Source organism: Dromaius novaehollandiae, chromosome 22 (genome assembly GCF_036370855.1).
Source record: "Dromaius novaehollandiae isolate bDroNov1 chromosome 22, bDroNov1.hap1, whole genome shotgun sequence".
In the NCBI taxonomy this organism is placed as follows: domain Eukaryota; kingdom Metazoa; phylum Chordata; class Aves; order Casuariiformes; family Dromaiidae; genus Dromaius; species Dromaius novaehollandiae.
This window is the reverse complement of record NC_088119.1, coordinates 10,410,054-10,435,660: the sequence shown is the minus strand read 5'-3', so window position 1 is coordinate 10,435,660 and position 25,607 is coordinate 10,410,054. Positions and strand designations below refer to the sequence as shown.

The 25,607-nt window shown below is 62.5% G+C and overlaps 2 protein-coding genes across 5 annotated transcripts; both read right to left on the bottom strand.

The window, feature by feature from the left end:
- Positions 1–478: 478 nt before the first annotated feature.
- On the bottom strand, positions 479–8,578 carry RAPGEFL1 (Rap guanine nucleotide exchange factor like 1). 2 transcript variants are annotated; one of them, XM_064524722.1, is made up of 16 exons: positions 8,056–8,578; positions 5,742–5,820; positions 4,810–4,960; positions 4,641–4,738; positions 3,795–3,907; positions 3,608–3,705; positions 3,538–3,568; positions 3,367–3,464; positions 3,152–3,274; positions 2,901–3,079; positions 2,717–2,807; positions 2,207–2,257; positions 2,028–2,115; positions 1,881–1,945; positions 1,023–1,077; positions 479–795 (listed from the first exon to the last, which is right to left on the bottom strand). In XM_064524722.1, the coding sequence occupies exons 1-16, from the start codon at positions 8,507–8,509 to the stop codon at positions 671–673; spliced, it is 1,899 nt and encodes a 632-aa protein (XP_064380792.1). In that variant the 5' UTR covers positions 8,510–8,578; the 3' UTR covers positions 479–670. The 2 variants fall into 2 exon arrangements, with proteins under 2 accessions (XP_064380792.1, XP_064380791.1); XM_064524721.1 differs by having other exon boundaries at positions 3,538–3,705; positions 8,056–8,577.
- A 2,737-nt stretch (positions 8,579–11,315) lies between these two features.
- On the bottom strand, positions 11,316–25,008 carry CASC3 (CASC3 exon junction complex subunit). 3 transcript variants are annotated; one of them, XM_064524719.1, is made up of 14 exons: positions 24,686–25,008; positions 23,347–23,374; positions 22,938–22,975; positions 21,016–21,174; positions 20,775–20,926; positions 20,139–20,315; positions 19,208–19,902; positions 17,525–17,589; positions 17,153–17,267; positions 16,404–16,502; positions 15,527–15,741; positions 14,198–14,320; positions 13,958–14,034; positions 11,316–13,158 (listed from the first exon to the last, which is right to left on the bottom strand). In XM_064524719.1, the coding sequence occupies exons 1-13, from the start codon at positions 24,947–24,949 to the stop codon at positions 13,999–14,001; spliced, it is 2,166 nt and encodes a 721-aa protein (XP_064380789.1). In that variant the 5' UTR covers positions 24,950–25,008; the 3' UTR covers positions 11,316–13,158; positions 13,958–13,998. The 3 variants fall into 3 exon arrangements, with proteins under 3 accessions (XP_064380789.1, XP_064380790.1, XP_064380788.1); XM_064524720.1 differs by having other exon boundaries at positions 13,958–14,021; XM_064524718.1 differs by lacking the exon at positions 13,958–14,034.
- Between the last annotated feature and the right edge of the window lie 599 nt (positions 25,009–25,607).

Sequence of the window (25,607 nt, the reverse complement as noted above, 5' to 3'; positions counted from 1 at the left end):
TCCTCCCCGCCATGTTGGGAAGGTCAGGCGGAACCCCTGCGCAGCGGCCATGCCGGGGAGGTCAGCGCGGACGGCCGCCATGTTGGGAAGGTCGAGACCCCCCCCGGCCGGTAACGGGGTTCCCCCCCGGGGCGGCGGACAGCTCCCGTGACCCGCAGCACCCCCCCCCCCCCCATGCTGCGGGCCTCCGGCTCTTCCATGACCTCATCCGTGACATCATGCCCTGAGATGGCATCACCATACAGCAGCACCCCACATGGCCTCCCTTGTCCGCCCCCCCCATGCCCCCCCCCGATCCCCCCGCACACGCAGGACACGGCACCGGGACAGCTCGGCTTTTATTCGCGCTCCTCTGGGCACAGCCCCCGGCGGCTCCCCCCGTGCCGGGGGGGGGCCTGCGGGGTGGGGTGGGCTGGGTTTTTTTGTGCTTTTTTTTCTCCTTTTTCTTAAAAAATAAATTTACAATTAAAGACCGCCATTTGGTACAAAATATATACATTCTGGGGGGGCCGCGGCAGGCAGCGGGGCCGAGGGACACGTAGAAAAATACGGGGAGGGGGGCAGAGCCGCCCCACGGCGGGGTGCGTTCCCCCCCCCCCCCCCGGGCTCCCCGCGGCCCCTGGGCAAAGTGCGTCAGTGCTGGGGGGCCGGGCCGGGCCCCCCCCCGCGCTCACTGGCCGCTGGGCTCCAGCTTGTAGGAGAGCTCGAAGAGCAGGTTCTGGTTGTCGATGACCCGCAGCTGGCGCACGTAGGCCTTGGTCTGCAGCTGGCTCGGGGAGGCCTCCAGCTCCAGGCCTGGGGGCGCGGGGGGGGCACGGCCTCAGCGCCGGGGGGGGGGAGGTGGGGGGGCACCGGCAGCGCCCGCCCGCACCGCGTTACCCCCCGGGGGGACGTGGGAGAGCGGCCCGGGGGGGATGTGGGGATGTGCACCCCCACCCACACAGCCCGGCGGTGCTGGTCGTCCCCCCCCCAACGGTGCTGGTTGTCCCCCCCCCCGCCGGCACCCCCCGGCCCCGACTCACACAGCGGGCGGCTCCGGTACTTGCGGATCGTCCTCACTTTCTCGGCGATGCAGTGCTGGGCAGGGAGCGCCGCGGGGCGTCACCCCGGGGACCCCCACCCATGGAGACCCCCGCCCGCGGGGACCCCTGCCCATGGGGACCCGGCTCTGGGGACCCGGCTCCGGGGACCCCTGCCCACGGGGATCCCCACCCACGGGGACGCGCGGACCCAGCTCCGGGGACCCCTGTCCATGGGGACCCCCACCCACAGGGACACAGGACCTGGCTCCGGAGACCCTCGCCCATGGGGACCTGGCTCCGGGAACCGCCACCCATGGGGACCCCCACCCATGGGGACACGGGGATCCAGCTCCAGAGACCCCCACCCACGGGGACCCAAGGACCTGGCTCGGGAGACACCTGCCCATGGGGACCCCAGGGCCTATCCCCCCTTGGGGACCTTGCCACATACCATGGGGACCTCTCCATGCAAGGGACCCCCACATCTCCCCCCGGAGACCCTGCTCTGGGGACATCGATCTCATGGCCACCCCAGGGACCCTGCTCTGGGGACATCCACCCCACAGCCACCCCAGGGACCCTGCTCTGCACCCAAGGGAGATGTACCCTGGGGACCCTGCCCTGGGGACACCTGCCCCACGGCCACCCCCAGGACCCCGCTCTGCACCCCAGGGATCGTGCACCCCACAACCCCCCCCCAACTGCTGCCCCCGGTCCCTGCCCCAGATCTCCCCCTCCAGGGACACCAGGGTCCCTGGGCTTGTGCTGGGGGTCCCTGGCCACATCCTGCCGGCGCCGCCGGACCCCCGCGCACGGCCAGGCTGGGGGCTCCTCTGCCGCCGGGCACTGGGGGCTCACCAGCTTCTCCATGTTGACCAGCCCGTCCAGGAGGGTCTTGCTGCCCTCGTGCAGGAAGGTGAGATCTGGGGGCGAGCGGAGGGGTGAGGGGGCCCCGCGGGCAGCCCTTGGCGCCCCCCCCCCCCGCGCCCCCAGCCCTGCCCTCACCCTTGAGGATGAGCGGCACGAAGGGGATGAGGGGGGGCTTCATCTTGGCCAGCACCTCCCGGTAGGTCTTGTGGTTCCTGCAGGGGTCCTGGGGAGAGCGGGGGGGCTCAGGGCCGCGGGACAGCCCCAATGGCTCCCCACAGGCACCGGCACCCGCCCCGGCCCCCCGGCCCCCTCACCGTCAGGTTCTCGAACTTCCGAAACAGGTTCTTGAACTTCCCCGGGAGCTTCTGAAATGCAAAAGCCCAGTGGAGCTGTGAGCGTCCCAGCAGCGGGGCCAGGAGCAACCCAGCAGCAGGGCCAGGAGCATCTGGGTGGTGGGACCAGGAGCATCCCGGCAGGACCAGGAGCATCCCGGCAGCGGGGCTGGGAGCATCTGGGTGGCGGGACCAGGAGCATCCCAGCAGGACCAGGAGCATCTGGGCAGTGGGACCAGAAGCATCCCAGCAGGGCCAGGAGCATCCCAGCAGTGGGGCTGGGAGCATCCGAACAGGGAGACTGGGAGCATCCCAGTGGTGGGGCCAGGAGCATCCCAGCAGGGCCAGGAGCATCCCAGCAGTGGGGCTGGGAGCATCCCAACAGGGCCGGGAGCATCCCAAGAGGGAGACTGGGAGCATCCCAGCGGTGGGACCAGGAGCATCCCAGCAGGGCCGGGAGCATCCCGGCAGCGGGGCCCGGGGGTCCCTCACCTCCCAGGTGAGGCGCAGGCGGCTGACGGCGGCGTTGTTGAGGCCGATGACGACGGCGTAGAAGGAGAGCATGTCCTGGTTCTGCTTGCATCTGCGGCGGGGAGGCGGGGTGAGGGCCGGGGCCGGCGGGGCCCGTCCCCGCGGCGTCCCCCGTCCCCGCGGCGTCCCCCGTCCCCGCGCTCACATGGCCGCGATCTTGATGAGCTTCTTGAGCAGGTGGGCCCGCTTGCCCAGCGACTCGCAGAGCAGCAGCTCGGTGCCCACCCAGTGCTGCACCTCGCTGCAGCGCTGCAGCATCAGCTCCAGGTTGGCCGTCTCCCGGCGGCCCCGCTCCCCGTGGAAGACGTAGTCCACGAACTCCAGCTGCGCGGGAGAGGCCGTCAGGCGCGCGCGGCGCCGGGGACCGGCCGCGGGGGTCCGGCGGCCCCCACCCACCTCGTGGATGCAGCGGAAGAGCTCCCAGTGGAAGGCGGTGAGGTGGTTGGCCACCTCCTCGGGCTCGGCGCGGTGCATCTCCGTGTCCCCCGGCACCACCTGGACCTCCTCGGGCAGCGGCACCTGCAGCGGGGGGGCCCGGTGCTGCAGCAGGGTCCCCAGCGCCGTGATCCCCCCCCCGCCCGCCGCAGCCCCCCGCCGCGGCCGGCGCTCACCAGCGACTCGAAGGTGTCCCGGGTGCAGGCGAAGAGGTGGCTGTTGATGCCCAGCGCGGTGAAGACGCACTCCTCGCTGGGCTGCAGCACGGCCTTCTCTGCGGGCAGAGCGGGGCGGCGTCAGCGCCGGGAGCCCCCCGCCCGGCCCGCGCCCCCCCCCGCCGCCCCCACCTCCGGACGAGGCCACGGCGACGAGGAGCAGGGCGTCCTCGCGGGCGCCCCGCTCCTCCGAGTACTGCAGCTTCTCCGTCACCGAGGCCAGGATGTCCTGCACCGAGGCCGAGAGGCGGCTGCGGATGGTCACGTACGAGTGGTCGGGCATGTAGACGCGGCAGAAGACTGCGGGGGGAGGCCGGGCGTCGGGGGGGGGCGGCCGGGGGCCGGGCCGCCCCCGCCGAGCGGCCCCCCCGCGCCCCCCGCGCGCTCACTCTCGTCGGAGCCCCGGAAAGCCACCCGCGTCTGCAGGCACGCGTCGATGCGGCGGAAGTGCCGGAACAGCGGCTTCACCTGCTTGTTCGGGGGGGGCGTCTCGTCGGCCACCCTGCGGCACCGGCGCCGGGTCAGAGCCCCCCTGGGGCGCGCGGGCACAGGGGGCCCGGCCCCAGCCCCCCTCCGCAGCCCCCACCGGCCCCTCCGCGCCCACCTGGGTCTCACCAGGTACCGAGGGGTTGCTGATGACCCCCTGGGGTGCCCCCGTGCCCTGCGCCCCATGGGGACCCCCTGCACCCCACGGGTACCCCCTGCACCCCATGGGGACCCTGTGTGCCCCACAGGGACCCCATGCACCCCATGGGCACCCCTGCACCCCATGGGGACCCCCTGCACCCCATGGGGACCCCATGCATCCCACAGGGACCCCCTGCACCCATGGGTACCCCCTGCACCCCCTGCACCCCTGGGGACCCCGCGCACCCCACGAGGACCCCCTGCACCCCCTGCACCCCACGGGGACCCCTTGCACCCACTGCACCCCATGGGGACTCCCTGCACCCACTGCACCCCATGGGGACCCCGCGCACCCCACGAGGACCCCCTGCACCCCCTGCACCCCACGGGGACCCCTTGCACCCACTGCACCCCATGGGGACTCCCTGCACCCCACAGGGATCCCCTGCAACCCCTGGGGACCCCCTGCACCCCACGGGGACCCCCTGCGCCCCGTGCACCCCACGGGGACCCTCTGTACCCCATGGTGACCCCCTGCACCCCTGCACACCACTGGGACCCCCTGCACCCCACGGGGACCCCCTGTGCCCCCCCCGCACCCCCCTCACTTCAGCTCCACGGTCTCCACCAGCTGGTGCAGCTGCAGGATCTGGTCCTCCCGGTCGCGGCGGAGGGACGCGTCCTTCATGATGAGCAGGTAGAGCTCCTGGGGGGCAGCGAGCGGGGCTCAGGGGCGCGGGGGGGCGGCGGGGCGGGGGGCCGCGGCCGCGCGCCCACCTTGATGACCGCGCCAGCGCTCTCCTCCTCCTGCAGCAGCCCCTTGTAGGTCTCCAGGAAATGGAGCAGGACGGCGAGCACGGCCCGCTTGCGCCGCAGCCCCGCGCCCTCCTCCCGGCCCGGTGCCAGGCCGCCCGCCGCCAGCACGAAGGTGGCACCGTCAAGGAGGGACCGTGGGCAGCGGGGGCACCCACCCCCCCTTGCACCCCGACACCCACCCTGGTGCCCTCCTCGTGCCCAGGCCCGTGGTGCCCTCGTGCACAACCTAGCACCCTCCGCAACGGCACTCTCGTGTGCACCTTGCACCCACCCCCGTGTCCTCCTCGTGCCCACCCTGGTGCCCTCCTTGTGCCCACCCCTGTGGCACCCTTGTGCCCTCCCTCGTGTCACCCTCATGCACACCATGGTGCCCACCTTGTGCTCACCCTCACGGCACCCTCGTGCCCAGCCCTGTCCCCTCCTCATGCCCACCCTCATGGCATCCTCGTGCACACCCTGGTCCCCTCCTTGTGCCCTCCCTCGTGGCACGCTCGTGCGTGCCTCGTGCCCACCCTCGTCCCCTCCTCGTGCCCTCCCTCATGGCACCCCCACGCCAACCTTCATGCACACCCTGATGCCCACCTTGTGCCCTCCCTCGTGGCACGCTCGTGCACACCTCATGCCCACCCTCGTGCACCCTCGTGCCCACCCTTGTCCCCTCCTTGTGCCCACCCTCGTGACACCCTCGTGCACCCTCGTGCCCTCCTTGTGCCCATCCTCAAGCACACCTCGTGCCCACCCTCATGGCACCCTCATGCCCACCATCATCCCCTCCTCATGCCCACCCTGGTGCACGTCCCATCCTCCCCCGGCGCCCTCGCCGTCCCCACCTCCGCGGCACCCCCGGGCACCTCTGCCCGCCCCCCCCGCCCCCCCCCCGGTGCCAAGGATATTGCTGGTGCAGCTGCTGCAGGAAGCGCTCGGTGGGGAGGAAGAGCGAGTGCGTGAGCACCACGTCGTCGAGCAGCGAGTCTGGGGGAGGCGGCGTGGGGGTCAGGCCGGGCCCCCCCCCATGCACCCCCGGACCCCCCCGGCGGAGCAGCCCCGGGGGCCGCGCCGAGCTCCGCGCCCGCCGCTGACTCACGGCGCCGCCGGGCCGGGACGCGCCGGGACGCGCTGCCGCCCGCCCCGGTGCCGCCCCGGTGCCGCCCCGGTGCCCCCGGGCACGGGCAGGGCAGGGGGGTCCCGGCTGCGGGGGGGGCGCCGCGGCCCGCTGCCACCCCACGCCGGGGCCGGGGCCGGGACCGGCCGGCGGTGCCCAGCGCCGCCCGCGCCCAGCCGCGACCTTTGCACGAGGCGCTGCTGCCTCGCCCGGCCCCGAAACCCGCGCGGCGAGCGGGGCCCAGGCGTCCGGGCCGGGTGCCGGGCTCCCCCCAGCCCGCGTGTCCCGTCCCCGTGTCCCCCCCGGCCGCGGATGGCACCGCGGGGCCGCACGGCGATGCCCCGCTCCCCTCGCACCCCCCGGGCCGCCCCCAGCCCGGATCCAGCACCCCCCCAGCCCGGACTCCTGGGCCCCTGGGTGCCCGGGAACGAGCCCCGCGTGGGGCAGGCCGGGGGGGGGAGAAGGGCAGGGGGTCCCCGGGCTCGGCCAACCCCCAGCGCAGGGCTCCTCCGCCCCTGCCTCAGTTTCCCCGTCCTTACGCAGCCGCCCCGCGCTGCGCCCTCGCCCCGAGAGCCGCCGTGGTGGCAGCCCCGGCCCGCGGGCGGGTGCCAGGGTCTCCCCCATGCCGGGGTCTCCCCCGCACCGGGGTCCCTCCCGCACCGGCGTCTCCCCCCGCCGGGTCCCACCGCGGCCCAGCAGCGCTGGCACATGCAGGGCCGGGCGCTGCCGGGCTCCCTCGTCTCGGGCTCCCTCGTTTCGGGCTCCCTCGTTTCGGCGCCCCCCCCGCCGCCCCCCTCCCCTCCACTGCGGCTCCAGCACCGAGGCTAATTTTAGCACCGGGGAAATGTTAAAGATTAACCCAGATGCAGGAGGCAGTGCTCGGCCGCCCTTGGCCTCCGCCGGGCCTGGCACAGCCGTAGCCCCCGGCCGCCCCCCCCCCGGGTCCCTGCCTGGGGGCGGCTCCGTGGGACCCTGCCCGCCGCGACGGGACCCCTCCGTCCTGCCTGGCCCTGCACAGCCCCCAGTCCGGCCCCACTGCCCCAGCAGGCACCCGTGCATCCCCCTGCCCCCCCCCGCATCCCCCCGCAGCACCCAGCAGTGCTGCCAGGCCCCCTGGACCCCCCGGCGCTGCCCCCCGCAGCGTCCCGGTATTGCTCAGCCTTGCACGCAGCTGTGCCCCCCCCGGCCCCCCCAGCGCTGCGCCCAGGCCCTCCAGCATCTCCCACCGCGGCACCTCACGGCGCTCACCGGATGCCCCAGCGCTCAGCAGCACCCCCAGCACCCGGCAGTGCCCCCCCCCAGCACCCAGTAACACCCCCCAGCACCCAGCGATGCCCCCCGACGCCCATCAGCACCCCACGACACCTCCCCAACACCCAGCAACGGCTCCTAGCACCCCCTGAGCACCTAGCGATGCCCCCCCGGCATCCCCCCAGGACCCATCAGTGCCCCCCAAGATCTCCCCCATGACCCAGCAATGCCCCCCATGACCCAGCAATGCCCCCGGCATCCCCCCAGGACCCATCAATGCCCCCCAAGATCCCCCCCAGGACCCAGCAATGCCCCCCAGCACCCAGCAATGCCCCCCAAGATCCCCCCCAGGACCCAGCAATGCCCCCCAGCACCCAGTAATGTCCCCCAGCATCTCCCCAGCACCTAGCGATGCCCCCCCAACATCCCCCTAGCACCCCACAGTGCCCCCCAAGACCCCCCCAGGACCCATCAATGCCCCCCAGCACCCAGCAGTGCCCCCCAGCATCCCCCCAGCACCCTGCAATGCCCTCCCCAGCACCCATCAATGCCCCCCCAATACCCCCCCAGCACCCATCAATGCCCCCTGGCATCCTCCCAGCACCCATCAATGCCACCCAAGACCCCCCCCAGGACCCATCAATGCCCTCCAGCACTCAGGAATGCCCCCAGCATCCCCCCAGCATCCAGCAATGCCCCCCCAAACCCCCCCCCCGGGACCCATCAATGCCCCCCAGCATCCCCCAGCGCCCAGTAAAGCCTCCTAACGCCCCCCCCCAGCCCCAGCAGTGCCTCCCCAGCCCCCCCCCAGCCCCCCGGGCTGCCCCAAGACCCCCCCGCCGCGGCGCCGGTACCTGCTCCGCAGCCGCGGCCGTGCGCGCCGCCCGCCGCCAGTCGCTCCAGCAGCGCGGCCAGCAGCCGCTCGGGGGGCGCGGGGGGGGCCGGCGGCCAGCAGCAGGCAGCGGGCGGCGGCTCGGGGCTCGGCGGCTCCCGCTCGCCGCCGCCGCCCGGGGACGGCGACGGCGACGGCGACAGCGACAGCGACAGCTCCTCGGAGGAGAGCGGCGGCGGCGGCGAGCGCGGCGGCGCCTCGGGCGGCCGCAGCTCCAGCCAGCGCCCCTCGCCCGACCGCGGCCCCGGCGGCTCCTCGGGGGAGGCGGGCGGCCGCGACAGGCTCTGCCGCCGCGGCCCCGGCCCCGGCCCCGGCCCCGGCCCCGGCCCCGGCCCCGGCCCCGGCGGCCCCGGGGCGGCGGCGCGGGCGGCCAGGTGCGAGCCCGGCTTCTTCAGCAACTTCTCCAGCGGCTTCATGGCCGCGCGGGGCCGGCGCCGCGGCGGCTCAGGGGGCCATGGGCGGCCCGGGGCGGCGGCGGCGGCGGCGGCGGCGGCGGGGCGGCTCCGGCTGCGCCCCGCTCCGCCTGCCCCGCGCCTGCTGCGCGCTGCGCCCCGCCGCGGCCCGCCGAGCCGCCAGCGCCGCCCCCGCCCGGGGCCGCCCCGCGCCGCCGCCGCCGCCGCCGCACCTGCCCGCCCCGCCCCGCCCCGCCGCCCCGCGGGACCGGCACCGGCACCGGCACCGCGCGGGGGGGGCTGCGGGCTGGGGAGCCTGAGTGGGGCATGCACCGGGCTGCAGCTGCACGGCCCGGGCACCTGCACGGTGACACGGTCACACCTGGGGACACAGCCGTACAGGCCCGGGCACCTGCACGGTGACACGGTCACACCTGGGGACACAACTGTATGGCCCCGTGCACCTGCACGGTGACACGGTCACACCTGGGGACACAGCCACACGGCCCTGTGCACCTGCACGGTGACACGGTCACACCTGGGGATGCAGCTGCATGGCCCCATTCCCCCCCACAGTGACACAGCCACACCTGGGGACACAGCCACACAGCCCCATGCACCCACACAGTGACACGGTCACACCTGGGGATGCAGCTGCACAGCCCCGTGCACCTGCACGGTGACACGGTCACACCTGGGGACACAGCCGCACGGCCTGGTGCCTGTACAGCGATGCAGTCACACATCCCCGTGCAGATACAGAGATGCAGTCACACCTGGGGCTGCAGCCAAACACCCTCATGCCCCCGCAGCACTACAGCCGCACAGCCCTGTGCACACCCAGAGCGATACAGTCACACCTGGGGTGCAGCCACACAGCCCTGCGCACTCACAGTAATACAGGCGCACACAGCCCTGTGCACACCCACAGCGACACAGGCACACCTGGAGGTACAGCCACACACCCTGCACACACCCACAGCAAGTCACACGCAGTGACACCGTGGCACACCCTGACACAGCAAGACAGACACCCCCCCACACCCCCCCACGACACGATGCTTCCTCACACCCAGCATCGCCCCCCCCACCCCGCTGCACCCCGCACCCCCTCCGGGCACCCCGGGACGAGGCGCCGCGGCCCTGCTCGGGGTCGAGCCGCGGGAACCCCGAGTCGCGCGTGGGGCCGGGTGGAAGCGTGGGAACCCCGAGCGGCGCGTGGGGCCGGGCGCCGGGGCAGGCCGGGGCGGGCCGGGCGGCTCCTGCCCTCGCGGGGCCGGCGGGAGCGGCGCTGCGGGCGGGCGGACAAGCCGGGGCAGGCGGCGAGGCCGGGCAGGGCCGGCGGTGCCGCGGCAGGAAGAGCCGCCGGGCCCCGCACCGCGCTCTGCCTCCGCTCCCGGGTCTCCTCTCCCTCCCGACCCCCGGCCCGGGCGTGCACGGCCCCGGGGCTGCCGGCGGGGAGGGGGCGATGCGGGGCGGCCGGGGGTCCCCGGTCCCGGCTTTGTTCCCGCGCTGCCGCTACGGCAGTTGCTTGGCAACCCCATCCCGGGGCGGCCGGGAAGGCAGCCGGCGGCACGACGCCCTCCCCGGGGCTCGGCGCCCTCCCCGGGGCTCGGGCGCCCGGCTGAGCCCCCGCGGCCAGGCCCGGCCCCCTCCGGCCCCCGAAGCCCCCGAAAGGCTCCCGCCGCGGCTGAGCGCCATCCCCGCTCCCCGGCGGCTGCTCCTCCGTCCCCTCCGCCTGGGCACGGCCGATGGGCACCGATGCCCCGGCTGCGGCTGCACGGAGAGGGGCCTCTCCCCGCCGCCGGGGAAACTGAGGCAGGGAGCGGGCGCGAGAGCTGGGCCAGGGCAGCATCACGCCGCGCCGAGGCTGCGCTCCCGCTGGGAAACGCGCCCCAGATCCGGGCCAGGCTGGCGGCTGGCGCCGAAGCCCCGGCTCCGGGCACGGGCAGGGGCCCCGCTGGCGCAGAGCGAGCTATTAGCTTAATTAATTTGCTGTTATTTCTCCTAAAGCGCCGGGATCTGGAGCAGGCTCTTCCCTCCCGAGCCGGCGTCTCCATTTGCAGCCGCGTTCGTTCTCCGCCCCGGCAGCCGAGCTGGGGGTGTGAATCCTCCAGGCGCTGCTCAAAACAGACCTTGTGTGGGAAGGAAAAATTACAAGGAGGGAAGAAACCCTCCCTGAACCAGCGCGTTAACCCGTTTGCAGGCTCCAGCCCGGGAACGGGGATCTGGGGGGACGCGCGAGCCCCCCAAGCCAGGGGCTGCGTCGGCGCAGGGGGCAGCGCGCGGGCAGGGGGAGGCTGGTGCTCCCATGCAAAGCGGTGCTCCAAGGGGGCTGCAGGCAGGGGGGAGCTGCCGAGCACCGGCCCCGCTTGCCGTGGGAAGCCGGGCCACGGGCCAGCGCGCACGGCACGGGCCTGGAGGGAGCCGTGCGCAGAAGCGCGCAGGTGGCAGGCTCCCATGCCACCCACGCAGCAGTTGTTCCTTCCTCCGCCAGCGAGCGAGCTTGCTCCGCGCCCCCGGCTGCGAGGAGCGACACGGGCGAGGGGCTCGGTCCGCTCCACCGACCGGCCGTGGGAAGCAGCCCGGCCCCGGGGAGGAAGCGCGCGTGGGGGCGAGGGCGGCTGGCGCTAGCAGCAAAGGCAGCAGCTGCTCTTCCAGTCGCACCAGGAGCTGGTGCAAATGGGAAAGCAGCTCCCGGCGCACCTGGCCTCCATTTCCAGCAAGGTGTCGGAGGAGACGCTCCCTTCCCCGCGCCGCTGCGGTTCCTGGCCCGGCCGGTCTCGGAGCAGCCCGCAGGCGCCCGAGGAAAGAGAGACACAGAGCTGGCGACTTTCTAAAACGTATTCTCATCTCCGTGTCGATACAAGGCTGGTTACAAGTGTGCGCTCCTCATGAACAGGAATCAAAATAACACCAAAACCCATCACAGTGTTGTAAGGTCTAGGGTCTCAGTCAGGCGACCGATATGTTAAACAATACATTTCAGCCTTAAGGCAGAGAAACAGGTACATTTAAAACACAAAAGATTTCTGCTTTTAAAATGTTGTTTGACATCTGAAATTAAGTACAAAAGGTCGTCAAGTTACAAACAACAAACAAAGAAGATATTTCTGCTCGAGAGGCAGGCATGCACGAGAAGGTCTCAACCGGGGAGCAGGCAGGTGGGCGCTCTGGGCAGCCCTCCCTGGCCACAGATGGGAACACGAAGGCCAAGACGCCACTTGCTTGGAAGGAATCACTTTCCCACTCTTGCTGGGAGGCCTGCGCCAGCAGCTGGCACTTCCACACACTGCCCCAGCACGTGCTCGGGGTGAACGGCAGGAATCAGCAGCCTCGGTGCCAAGTTTCCTAATGCAATTTGCAAACGGCTGCGAGGACATCGCCAAGCCCGAGCGCGAGGGGAAGCCGCGGCGGCTCCGCGGGTGCTGCCGCAGGGCTGGCCAGCCCGGCCGGCTTGGCAATCGCAGCGCTGCGGTGCCAGTTGCCTCAGCAGATTGGCTTGAGGATCCTAACGCAGGGAACGAGGCCATCGGGATCCCGGAGGGAGGCACCTGGTTATGCGATTGTAGGCGCCGGCGGAAGCGCCTCCTCCCCGGGGATCAGAGAGGCCATGCTGGATGCAGCAAGGCGGGTTAGGACAGCACCTTCCACTTCCACAGCAGCAACACCCAAGTGCTGGGAGCAAATCATCCCGGTGCTTGCCCCGTCTAGCTGGTTTGGCTGCTGGCAGGGCTGTTCGGAGAGCCGCGGAGATGCCTGGGTGCCTGTAAACATCTCTCTCCGCCTCTGATCTAGCAGAGGTCTGCACGGTGGGGGGAAATCTCCTCCCGCTCTGCAAGATGCGCTTGTAGCGGCGGGGAAGGGGGTTGCCCTACGCTCAGGCTCACAGATTCCTGTCTGATTCGAGTTGAGAGCTTGCACACGGACAGAAACTGCCAACACCACAGTCACCAACAGGGCTTGTTCCAAAAAAGAAATAGGAGGAGCTTCTAAATTAAGTGGTGACTGCACAGCCAGTGCGTTCCTCACAGGCTCCTAACACTCAGCTGCCCTTCCTATCCTTAAACAACGGCAGAAATAAACTTGCTAATTTAAAAGAGAATTGAAAACAAGAATTAACTTATCAGCTGTCTCCATGAGGGGGAGGAAGGGGGGAAAGTGGTAGTAGTAGGGAGATGTTACATTCCTGCTAGCCAGACAAACAAATTCAAAATACCCAAAAGAAACAAATCAGCTTTACTGAAGGAGCTGGTTCATCTCTTAAATAAAAACAGAGACCACAATCAAGCTGTTTTAGTTTAACATCCTAGAAAGGGAGAAGGGCAGACGTTTAGTAAAAGGGAGAAGTTGCGAGAACTCGCGGCCAAGGACCGACTCTTGTGGTCGATTCTTCAATGACCTCTGTGCCCCAGTGAGGGAAGGAGAAAGGATCAGCAGCAGCGAGAGATACGGTTTTCAGGAGGGCACCAGTAAAACCGGAGGGAAGGTGCCTGGCCCTGAGCACAAGACGGTGCAGCAGATTTCAGGCTGCTGCCTCACCTACGCACAGGGAAGGAGCCTTTTCCCAGAAGGAGCTTCCTCCTTGCTGAGGTGCCAAGTCTGGTGTTGGGATTCCCACGGCCACATCCCTACGTGTTGCTCCTCTCCTTTGATTTTTCACTTTTGCTGTCCTGAGGAAAGGGGATGGGGGGAGAAGGAAGAGAAAACAGGAACCACAGGGTTAGGCTGCTCCTACGGCAAACTCCACGCGGGGTTTATAGCACTATCACCAAGGCGCCGCAAGTAAACATCCTCCATGCCTGGGCACTAGAAAATGACCACCACCCTCCCACACATTCAGCTTCCTCCATGCCTACTCTGGGTAAAACAAGCTCCCTCCAAGCCAAGCTCTCTTGGTGGTTAGAGCGGACACGTTTTTCCATAGCTAGGCAATTCAAAGGGCGCCTTTATCAGAGTATCTCACAGTGATTTACAAAAGCTGCACATTTCCCAGGTAGGGAAACAAGAGGGTGAAGTGACTTCTCCCTGGTCAGAGGCAGAGCTATGAACCCAACGCAGGAGTCTTCCCGCCAGGCCTCTGTTATAACACGTGCCGCCTCTCCCAGGTACAGGAAAAACACCTGGCACACGCCTGCCTGAGCCCAGGCTTGCCATGAGTCAGGTTCGGTCAACTCCCATGTGCTAAGGAAGCGATTATAAAGCAAACCAAACATGCACGTGACACTCCTGCACGTGCACGCATGTGCACACACACACACACAAACAGTTCTCAGCATAGAGCAGCAGTTCTCATCTCGTAAAGCCTCTAAGTCTGCTGCCTGAACTCTATCCTGCTAAGGTCTCGGCTCTTTTTCTTCCAGAGAAGTCACTGCCTCCTAGCTTAGGACTGGATTTTTCTCTTTTAAAAAGTATTTTGCTCTGTTTTTACCCTGAATGAAAAAAGAAAGCAAGAGTCAACTTTGGACTTACTTTTTACGTGGGTTTAGATTTAAAGTATTTAGAAACTCAAATTAACTGGAGCCCTGCTTACCACCTGCAACGAGAAGCTGAGGTTTGGGACATGTCAAAGATTAGACAGTTCAGGATTTTCTTGGAACAACACACTTTTTGGATGGGAGAGGGAGACTGAAGAATCACACGCACGCATCAACGGCGTAACATCACACACACACACAGACCCACACAGGAGACAGGCAGAGGGCACGGTACCTCAGGAGGCGGTGGCTTGATAGTCACAGGCTGGGAGGTCCTTCGTGGCGGAGAAGGCTTGGGCTGCACTTGCTGCTGGACAGTATTGTAGTACGTGACCCCTCCGTACACCTGGGACTGGGCCTGCATTCGCCAGAGAGCAGAAACGTCAGTGCTCCGTGCTGCGGAGGACACAGCAAGTCTCACCCATCACAAGAGCACCGAGTACCTCCGGCAGCCTTTGGGGCATAAAGTAGGTCTCTAAAAAGATACCGCTATCTAGCACTAAAGGTGAACAGCCGCAGGGGGATCTGGTTTGATTTCTGCTATGCTCCTCAACTCAAAAAACAATAGCAGCACTTAAAACTCCGCGAGGGCGGCTGCTGGAGAACGCTCTTCAGCCATCGCCTCCTCACCAGGACCCCCCTGCTTTTCGCAGAGCGGGCAGGTATGTGGCTTTGGCAACCCATAGCCACGCTGGCCCCAACTTCACAGCAGACTGTTCTTTCGTCCTGCAGAATTTCTCAAGTACCATACAATCTCTACACTTAAAAACAGCAGCAGCTACTGAACCAGACAGATAACAATCCCCCCTCACACCGCGATCACTTCCAGGCACCAGAGGCCTCGGGACCTGCCCCCAAAAGCAGGCTGATTCCCTGTCAGGGCAGCTCTGACCCGACCAGGAGAGCAGGGAAGGTCAGAAAGGCTGCAGGCCTTGGGGAACGTGCACATCTCTCGCCTGCCACTGCGTGTCAGCCGTGTGCCGTTCGTAAGCCAGCCACAGGGAGCCTCTGGTTTGTCCTCAAGATGCCCACAGAGATCTCGCTCCTCTCTGCAGAGCAGCTATTGTGGACACAGAGGTCGGAAGTTTAACGGGAAGAGCTGGCCCTGCGGGGACTGCTGTTCACACAAAGGGTTTTCCTGGTCAGTGGCAAAGAACAGCACCAGGCAGTTTCAAGCTTCCCGCCTCGGTCTTGCAAACAGAAAGGAAGGACTTCCAAAACAATCGTCAAGGTGTCCTTGACAGCACAGACCTGGAGGGGACAAAATGGTTTCACAGGCTCCCTGCGGGCTGTTTCCTTGTTCTGCAGGGGAAAATCTGGATTCTGAGATCCATCAATATATTGATTTCAGGTTAAATGCAAAGCAGACATGGGAGCAGTCCCTTTCAATTCCCACGCAAGCAGAGACAAACGACTAAACAACCCCCCACTGTGAAAGAGCCCAGATGTTCCACATCCTCCTCTCAAAGCTGTACAGAAGATACTCCCCACACACACACAGCGGATCCTAGCTGGGCTCAGCGGCTCCTGTGCAGGGAGGAGACGCACGAGGCAGCTGGCTTACCTGTGTGTTGGAATAGAGATGAGGAGGGGGCGGTGGGGGTAGTGCTCCCGGGGGATAAGGGTAGCCAGGATTCCCAAAATTCATGACTCCAGGAGGGGAGAAATAAGTAGGTGCCAGCAGCTGCTGTGGAGGGGGCTGACCCGGAGGCATGGAGACTGGTGGAGGATACAGCCCAGGGTTTGCCATTGGGGCTGGTGTCTGGTGGGGATGTAAACCTGGGAAATGACAAAAATAAGCTGAGCGTGATGTCATACGTAAAGCCAACGTGTTTCAAGGAGGGTTGAGGCTGCTAAAATGCCAACACGCATCAGCGTGGCTGTGCTGGCCCTGCTCTGGCCTTCCCTGCTGCAGCAGGAAGCAGAAGCACCGTGCTCAAGAGGCCTTGCCTGCAGCCACGAGACCCAGCTCCTGTGCTGGGGAGGGAAAAGCGGAAGCTTTACTCAGCAGAGCAGAGCAGAGCACACCAGCCTCCTCCACAACGCCAGAGTCCCCAGCACAGGAACCAGGCACAGCCCGTCAGCACATCCACCTCAGGGAACAGTTCTCGTGGGCAAGGCAGAGAACATCGCAACTCAGCAGCTCTCATTTCTGCTTTTCCTACTGCTTGTGTATCAGGAAAGATCTAAAGAATGAAGCTAGCACAAGAGCCGGCAGTGGAAACATCTCACTGGAAGGGAAAGCAATGGAGCCAAAAAGGGTCTGCACAGCATTTGCCCACATCCAGCCAGAGGCTGTCAAAGCTTTCAAACGATCTCAGCCCTGCGCTGCCCGTAACGCCAAAAAATGTCTGTTTTCCTTTCCTTAAAATTTATATTTGTTCGGCCTCACTGCATGAGGGAAACAGGTCTCTGTGCCACCCGGGGAGCTGGTTCGTTACCTGGATGAGGGAGGTGCATTTCCGGCTGTACGATCATCCCTTGGGGAGGCAGCGGGGCAGGGTTCTCACTGTGGGTGTAGATTGGTCCCTGGAATTGTACTGCAACATAAAACAGTTCCTAAGGAAAAGCTTCACTGAATTTTACTCTGTTGTAGTGCATCACACTACATACACAGGCCAGCGACAGTTACGAGACTTGAACACACTGCTACAAGAGCAGCACTGTTACATTCCCATCAGAAATAGCAAATGCAATCCATGAGGCTCACAGATGCTCTGTATTCCCAACAGAAGCGTTTCCTACTCCCTTTATAAAGCAGCAGAACACAGGGAGTTTCTTCTCTAACACTAAATACTCGGCTAAATTTCAGATCCATCCCCATTCTTGTTCCATAGCTCTCCTCACTCTTAAACATCAAAGAAATTGCTCTGGTTTCAAATTGTAACTCCTGCTTCTTACGAAGAAAAGCTGTGCCCCAGACAAAGCCCTTGCACAGGGAGGGAAGGCAGTAACGCTGATTGTGTTTAGATGGGAAATATCTAAACAAACCAGGGAGGCTCAGAGCAGCCTTTTAGTCACAGTAAGAGAGGCAAAGCAGCAATGAGATTTACAGAGGGAAGAAAAGGCAAAGCCCACTGATCCGTCCCACCCTAACAGGGCGCTGAAGGAGCAGGGGACTCCTGCTCCAGTGCTCAGAGCTCAGCTCCCAGCGCACACGAGGCTGCTGGAGCAGCAGGGAAACACTCACGTGGGTCGTAGTAGTGCCCTTCCACGATGCTGATGTGCATAGGGGGGGTGGGCTCTGGAACCGGCGGTCTCTGCCGCTGCGACGAGTAGCGTTTCACACGGCCCCCCTGCACCGCCTGCGAGAATCCAGAGACATCGGCAACGGTCAGCGCGTGACGAAGGGGTCCCCCCTCCAGGGAGGGGGCACTGACCCGCCTCGCCCACCAGCCCCTGCACATCTCTACTTGGATCACACAGCCAAAATTGTGAACACGCACAAAGGGAAAGGCTAAAGCGTCACAGACAGCTTTAATTATCACAGCACAGAGCCACATGAACGCTTGGCTTCCACGCTCCTAAGAGTAAGAGTCACACCCCGTACAGCATGCTTTACCATTTCCTCCATCCTGTTAAACTGAGGCGGTGGCCCAGTTCCCACGTGCATATGGTTGGGAATACCTGAGGAAGAAACAGACTGGTTATTACGGCTTACATTTGCTCTCAGTAGAAGCCTCACCCGCCGCCAAAGGCGCTGCCAGAAGCAGCCTGGCACTTGCCGCCGGGGCACCTACAAGCCCCGGCAGTCTGGAGAAGTTACCGTACGAGAAGTACCGAGACAGCTCTTGCTTTCATGATGAAAAACCTTTAAACAACTTCATGTCTTAGGTTACAATTTTAAATATTTCAATATTAAAATTAAAAGCTGTTGCACCACTGTACAGTCATCCACGCTGCTCAGCACCTTTTAAATCTCCTTAAAATAAATAAATAAATAAAAATCTTTGGCAAGAAGTCCAGGTCCCAAACTAAGCTCTGTTCCTGGTGAGACAAGGATCTCTTTACAGCAGAAACAAAGCATGCAAATGGAACCACGCGAGATGCAGTTTAAACTTGTACAGAGTGTAACCACTTACATCACGGGCTCCTCGCAAGCATTTTAATCCAAACAACAAAGTTACACAGCGCAATTTAAACCACAGTGTCAAACTGATTATAGGCAATTCCAAGGGAGTGAGAGTGGGCAAAATAAATACTGAAAGTGACCACGGACCATTTATACTGCAAGCCTACATGAACATGTAAATCGCAGTATTTTTGAACTCTCGTTCTACTAGCATATTTAAAGCCTGTCCGTTTGAGCCTGTGATCAATACCAGGGGTCTGTTCACACAAAAATTTTACTAGTCACATCGGTGCCAGAAAACTTGTGGTTGCGCAGACCTAAACCCCCGGAGACACTTATGAAAGCAGCGAGTCGCTTTTCTCTCCTTGCTCCAGTTTTATTTCTCTTGGGAAGGTCTCTTAACTCTCCCCAGAAAAGACTCTCTAATTCTGCAAAGAGATAATTATACCTGAATGACCTCTCAGGTGGATTCTCATCTGGAGCTCAGTTCTCAGCTCACATGGGTCTAACTTTGCCACAGATCTCCGCTTCAGCCTGCTTCTGAGAGCAGTGCCGCTTCCTCCTACCAGGTGCAAATGGACCTGCCAATCCTAGGCAGGCCTTAGCTAGCAGCAACCAAGTCTCAGTGCTATGAAATAAGCTCAGTCTACTGAACAACCTGCTGATAAGTGGAGGAAAGTTGCTTCCTGCTCTCGAGTGGGACACTAGATAAGTCTGATTAACGATCACCCACCTGTAAACTGATCACAACACTCCTGATCCCCAGAATCCTTATCTCCTGCTGCAGCAGCGAGTCCCACCGTGACTCACACATCACCCACAGTTCCTGCTGTCTGTTCCACACACAGACCTTCACTTTACTGAATCTTCCTCATTCTCAACACAAAACAAGGTAGACAGAGGGAAAGGATCTAGTCTTACATCCTTCCCAGCCCCAATTCAGTTAACTTATTTGCAGATATTTAATCCCCCCCTTTTTTTGTTCCGTTTTACCCCCTTCAATCATCTCCACTGTATTTTCTCAACACTATGAATCTCTGTCACATATCAAAGCTGAGACTGGACTAAGGCAAAGACAGTTCAGCTCTGATCGACTACGAGATGTTTACGACAACAGCAGAGCTGCACTCTACCGGGGATGGGGCGGGGGGAGTTCAGGCTGCACCCACTTACCCCTGAGCTCCCGGGGCTGTATGAACTGAGACTGCCCCGGAGTCCAGTTCTGCTCAGCGAGATTCATTTGTGTCATCTCTTGCTCGAGTCCATCCAAGCTGGATTCTACTGGCGACTCCCAATTACTGCTCTTGGCTGGTGGGGGGGAAGTCTCCGCTTGCACAGGTTTTGGTGGCACAGGCGTCAGCCCCTCTGAAGCAGGTACTTCATCTGCCAGCTTTCCTGCATCCCCAGCTTTAATTCTGGTCCTCCTTGCCCGGGAATAAGACTTCTTTTCAATTGGTCTGTCTGGTGGCGGCTGAGCAGCATCAGCAGTCGTGGTCGGGCTTTCCAGAGCAACCTCCTCCTTCACAGGGCTGCCGTGGACGTGTGCCACTTCCGTCTCGGGTGACTTGTCTCTCACTGGGGTTTGCTCCACGCGCTTCGCCCGGTAACTGCTTTCCTGTTTGGCCTGCTCACCATTTCGCGAGAGATGCTGGACACTCGCTTCCGAAGCCCGGTAGCTTGGGCGGGTCTCCTTGTAGCCTCCCACCCGCGGATAGCTCCTAGGCGGGGGCATTCTCCCCGTACCCGCGGAGCTCCTGTTGGTGAACGTTCGCGGGGGAGCTGAAGTGCTGTCTGGGCCTTGGTGTCTTGGGGGCTTACTCGGCCTCTCGTTGGACCAGTTTGGGTCTCGCTGAGGAGGACTCCCAAACCTGAGGAAGGAAAATGCTACAAAGGACTGGAAACAAAACCCGAGGTGAAAAATAAAGCCGTCACTGGAAGGCATTTCTAATTGTCTGGGTTACCTTCTGGTTTAAAGTTAATTTCCAGAAGGTTTCCTGCCCCTATAAGAGAACGGCTTGAACCCACATTACTGAACCACTCTGCAGATGGCCTCTCTCAAGCTCAGCACTTCTGAGCCGGGGTCTAGTTTGACTTTGCTGTTCACCTTGGTTTGCGCATCCTCCTCGGCTTGATGTCATCAGGGTTGTGAGCTGACCTGATGTCATAGCCATAAAGGGCGATCAGCTCCTGCCTGGTCTTGGGGGCCTGCTCGTCCTCCCGGAACTTGTCGTGTTCCCAGCGGCCCTCGTCTTTCCACAGCTTCCGCTGCCGACCCTTCGGCCTGGAACAGTCATACGGAGAGAAGCAAGAGGTCACTGCAAAGCCAAGGATACGCGGCAGCTTCAACGAGCACCAAACACAGAGAACGTGCATTTCTAGGGCAAGGTGTGCATAGGAGACAGCACCTCCTCTTCCTCCCATTCTTCCTGCCCCAGCAGCTGCTGGTCTACCCAAAGCTATTTTATTTGAAGTGGTAAATGTTGCTGGTCAGTGGCAAGAGGCTTTCCTCGTGTTTTTTGTACCACCTCCAGTCCCTCCCTTTTCAAAACAAAGAGCCAAAGCCACTCCTGGCAGGGCACTGCTAGCAGGCAACTGGGCCAGAGCACAGAGAGATCCTTCCTTGCTGGTGCCTTCCCAGCTTTTCACACAGACACGAAGAGCTGGGCTGCCTCACACTGGCCTGGGAGTTAGTCTTAGTCTAACAGAGAGAGGGAGGGACATGTGGGGGATCCTTACGTACCTGACCTCCTCCTCCTGAGTCTGCCCTCGGAGGTCATGCTCAAAGAAGAGCCCTTTGCGTGGGATGTAAGCCGGGTTCTTCCGATCCTCGTCATCATCCAGGTGCTTGGGAACTTTTTTCCCAACTTTATTCTCAACAGGTTCAGTGCTCTCCTGTCAAAATCAGACAGCTCTTAACACTGCAGCAGTCCTTCTACAAAAAGCCCCTCGTGGCCCGGAGAATGCACGTGTTTAACACCTACCTGCCCGTCCCCGCTTTGTCTCTCGCCAGTTACAGCACCTTTGGAGTCAGGTTTCTCATCCCCTTTCTCTGCTTTTGCTGCAGTTTCACAGGAATCATTGCTATCCTGCTTCAATTCCACTTTGGCACTTTCTTCCTCACTGTAATCCTCTTCCTCCGCCTGAAAGAGCCCCAGTTACTCAGACAAGTGCCTTTAGCAGCAGGTCCCCCAGGGAATTTCCAAAGAGGTCCCCAGCTCTGCAGTTAGATTCCTGTTCCAGCTGTTAGAGAATTGACTCTCTTATAGCGGGGGATTAGCTCTCAAGGTCCTTCCTATCCCTACATTTTCATGGGGAAAGCAAAGATTAAACGAACATCTCTCCCCACCAATTCCCATCAGTGACATTAGATCAAACAACCATGATATCTAGAACATAGAGCTGGAACCAGCTCCCCCACAAAGTCACAGTCTAACCTGACTGGAAAGAAAGGGCTTGTACAGGCCTGGGAGACAAACTAACGAGGGAGATGGTTTCTACCACCAGGCCCTTAGAAGGTCCCTTCTTTCCCACACTGAAGGCCTGGATCCAGCCACTGCTGCGTTTCCAGATTCCCTGGAGTTACTCAGCTGACTCACTCCAAGCACTGTGCTTGCAGGAGTCTGACCTCGTTTCACCCTTCAGGAGCCTGCAAGCCTTGCTTAGACTGGAATTGACACTAAAAATAGCTTTGCTTGATTAAGAAAAAGACTGCTCTATTTTTCTCTTTCAACACAGCGTATTTGCACATCAACTGCTCCTTTTGTTTACATTAGGGAAACCCAGACATGGCATTATTTTTAGGCACAGGAACAGAGTCATCCTGGCATGTCGGTGATGCAACATTGCCACGGCTCCAACACCCTGGTGTGCACCAGCGCGCCTGTGCTTCGATGCGCTCCGAGTGCCGAGTCTCTAGGGAGCCCGCTACGCGGTTTGCCGGAGGTTTGGCGAGTTGCCGTAAGGGGAGCGGCAGGGCAGATGTCCCCGTCGCCTCCACCCGCTGCCTCTGTAGCCTGCAAAGCTCCTTCCTCGTTAATGGCAGGGACTCACTCACAAACGAACAGCCCCGACTAGCCTGCAATTTCATCTGCCTTGTTTTATAGCCCCCAGGGTCCCCACAATACCTGTCTCAAGAGAAGGGTTTTCACTAAAAAACTTTCACTGTAATATATATTAGACAATCAGGAGAAACCAGAACTTCTCTAAACGTCTCCAAGACATTAAACTTCCACTCATGCAATAAACATCCAGGGAAAGCCACAGGCTGCTGCAAGGCTGCCTCGCTGGCTCAGAGCGGGTGCCATCAGCACGCGTGAGGGGCGATGTGCACAGGATACACCCAGCTACCAGCACTTGCCAGGGGCATCGTTCTTCCAGCCACTGCACGCAGAAAACAGGGATGCTGTCTGGGATGCTTCCAACCCTGTACTTAGTTTTTAATTTCAACCGATTAAAATGCAACCAGCATCCTACAGCCCCTTCCGCATCCTTAGTCACGGCAAACCCCACCCCCAGTTCCCAGCACCCAATCTCAGAGGAGTCAGGGAATTTTCTGCTTATATACTGGTACCACATCCACTCCACCAGCAGCACAGAGAGCTTCTAAACTAGGGATGGACAGGAACAGCCATACAGAGCAGGGGACCACGCACAAGAGAACCATCCGGGAAGAGGGATCAGGCTGAAAAAGGCTTTTCCTTCCAGCAGTGAGCACTACTGCAGCGCAGGTCGCTCCGAGTCCTCGCACAGCAGGTGCAAAGCACGTGAGCGGGTATCTTGAGACAAAGGCAATCGCTACAGACGGGGTCAGTGGAAGAGAACGAAGGACACTAACTGGGTTTTGTGCTAAAATTAGGCAAGATACAGTCATTCTACAGAACACCAGGACGGAGGCTCCTCTTACCTCCGAGTCTTCTGCGCTTTCGTAATCCGAGAGTACAGCTGTGGGGGAGAAAAAGGAGATTGGCATCGAGGCAGAAATAGAATAGCGCTTTCCCTGAGAACAGATTCCCTTTGAGCGTAACACACCCTGCTCCAGGCTACTCCTGGCAAACACCCACAATACGGAAACACCAAGGGGAAGTCAGGGGTAATATTAAGTGTCCCTGACAAATACCATTACTAGTTCTTACAGGAGGAACAAAAGGTGAATTTGGGGGGTACTGTCCCTGCGCTCCACGTTTGTCTACTGTTATGAGGTAACATTTGGGATAACAACAACTACAAAACTTTTAACAAAGGCGTTTTTCTCACTTTTGTGCTTCCGCGTACCACAGACTACACTTGCAGTGCCAGAGAGAAGCGTTACTCACCATCTCCTTCGATGCCATCTTCGCTTTCCTAGAGAGAAAGGGAGAGAAAATGCATTAGCAGAGAGGCAAGCAAGCAGCCCGATTCTCGTGGCATCCTACACTCCCAGACACAATTACAGCAGAGTTTGGCCCTGGTCCTACCACATCCGTTCTTGGAAGTTCAGTCTGAATTTCCAGGCAGGAAGAAACAAATCCAGTACCCGCAGTACTTTTCTTTAAGATCTTTTAGTCCTCACTGCAGAGCAAGCTACACAGAGGGAACCTAAAGGGCATCGCCCATCAAAGAAAAGAGCGTGAACTGCGCTCGCTGCTGGGGGTCTTTGGAGGGAAAAGCACACGCACAGGCAAGAAGAGCTTCCTTCTCTGCACAACGCAGACCAAGACAGCTAACTTGGGAAAGCAAAAGAGGGATTACTTAAAGCAAGAGCCAGGGAAAAACTAACAGATGCTGAGCAGGACCAGGCTCAGACAGACATCTGCTACAGGGAATATATCTCTGTATGCAAGAGCAGACACGGGGTGAACTGGAGCAATTCAGACCAGAGAGAATTTCTAGTAAGACCGTGTGACTGAGCAGCTCGATAAAAACAACTTGAGATCAAAACCAAAATCAGTCAGTATGTTAATGAAATAAGCCCCAAAGTCAAAACAACTAAAGAAAAATACACTGCAATTTTAGGAGGAACTTGAAATAACTGGCACTATAAAATCACAACAGAACAACACCCAGCTATAAACTGTAAAACGAGAAGATTTATCCTAGAGACAGAGGGAACAGCAGCACCACAAAAGTTCCTGTAGGAAGTTTTCGATGCTCTCGCTTAGTGGCTCCAAATAGCCTTTTCTGAGGGGAGGGACTGGCCCCACCGGGCAGCCAGCTCCAGCGCTGCTCCGGGCCCCCCAGGGAGCCGCCTGCCCCAGGGAAGAGGGGAGCGACCCCCTGCCTCAGCCCCACTGCAGGAGCCCCTCTGGTGGGGTGGAAATGGGGGGGGGGGTCCCCAATTAGCACTAGGGGGTCGCGGAGCCCAGCCTGCCCCGGGGATCACCCCGGCCCCCACTCACGGTGCAGCAGTTTGCCCCCCCGCCAGCCCGGTACCCCCCACACACCCAGGCGCCCCCCCCCTTGTGCTCCATCCACTCGGCAGTTCTCTCCGCCCCAGGCACCCCGGTGCCCCCCCATTCCCCAGCCGCCCCCCCCCGGGCCCAGGGCCCCCCCAACTCCTCTGACTCTGCCCCACTTCCCCCCCCACCCCCCCCAGTGCCCCCCAGCTCGCCCCCCCCAGCCGCCAGCCTCCCCCCCCTCCCCGGTGCCGCCATCCCGCCCCCCGGCCCCACTCACACACTCAGACTCCGGCGCGCTCTTGGCCGCCCCCCCCGCGGCGCTCTCGGCCCCGCGGCCCCGCGGCCCGGCGCTGAGGGCCCCGGCGGCGCCCCGCGGCGGGCGGTGCGGCGGCCGCGGCGAGCCCGAGCGCGAGCCGGAGCCCGAGGCGGAGCCCGAGCGGGAGCGGGCGGCGCTGGCGGCCGAGTCGGCGCTGTCGGAGGCGGCCGAGTCCGAGTCGTCCTCGCTGTCCTGCGAGGCGCGCTGCCGCCGCCGGTCCGCCATCTTGGGCCAGCCGCAGGGGCGGGCGGCGGCGCGGGGCACCACGGGACGGACTACACCTCCCGGCGGCCCCCGCGCGCGCTTCCGGCGCGGCGTCACGCGCCCGCCGTCGTCCCAGCAGCCCCCGCGGCAGGAAGCGGACTCTCCTTCCCCCCCACCCCAACCCCGCCGCCTCGCTCCCCAGCAGGGGGCAGGCACGCGCCGGGCGAGGCGGCTACGTCACCGCGCGCGATGATGTCACGGCGGCCGCGGTGATGTCACGGCGGGGGGGCGGCGCGAGGCAGACACCACCACGCAGCCGTCGTTTTTCCTCTTTTATTGTAAAAAAAAAAAAAAAAAAAAAAAATTGATTTCTCCATGTTCGAAACAAACAAGTGGGGGGCGGGCGCCGCCCCCCGTTAACACTGCGAAACCTAACGAACGCGCGCGGAAACCCCCCCAATTAACAGCAACAGCAGCTTTTATTTACAATCCGGCTTTTTTTTGCCTTTTTTATAAGGTATTTACAAGAGAAACCCCTTCCGCGCGCTAGAAACGGTATCAAAAGTGGGCGTTACATCGGGGGGGGGGAGGAGAGGAGCTTCATTAACGTTGTTGTTGGTTTTTAAGGTTTTTCTTTCTTTAAACAAGTTTCCTTACACCAGGCCAAACTGTTCCCGAA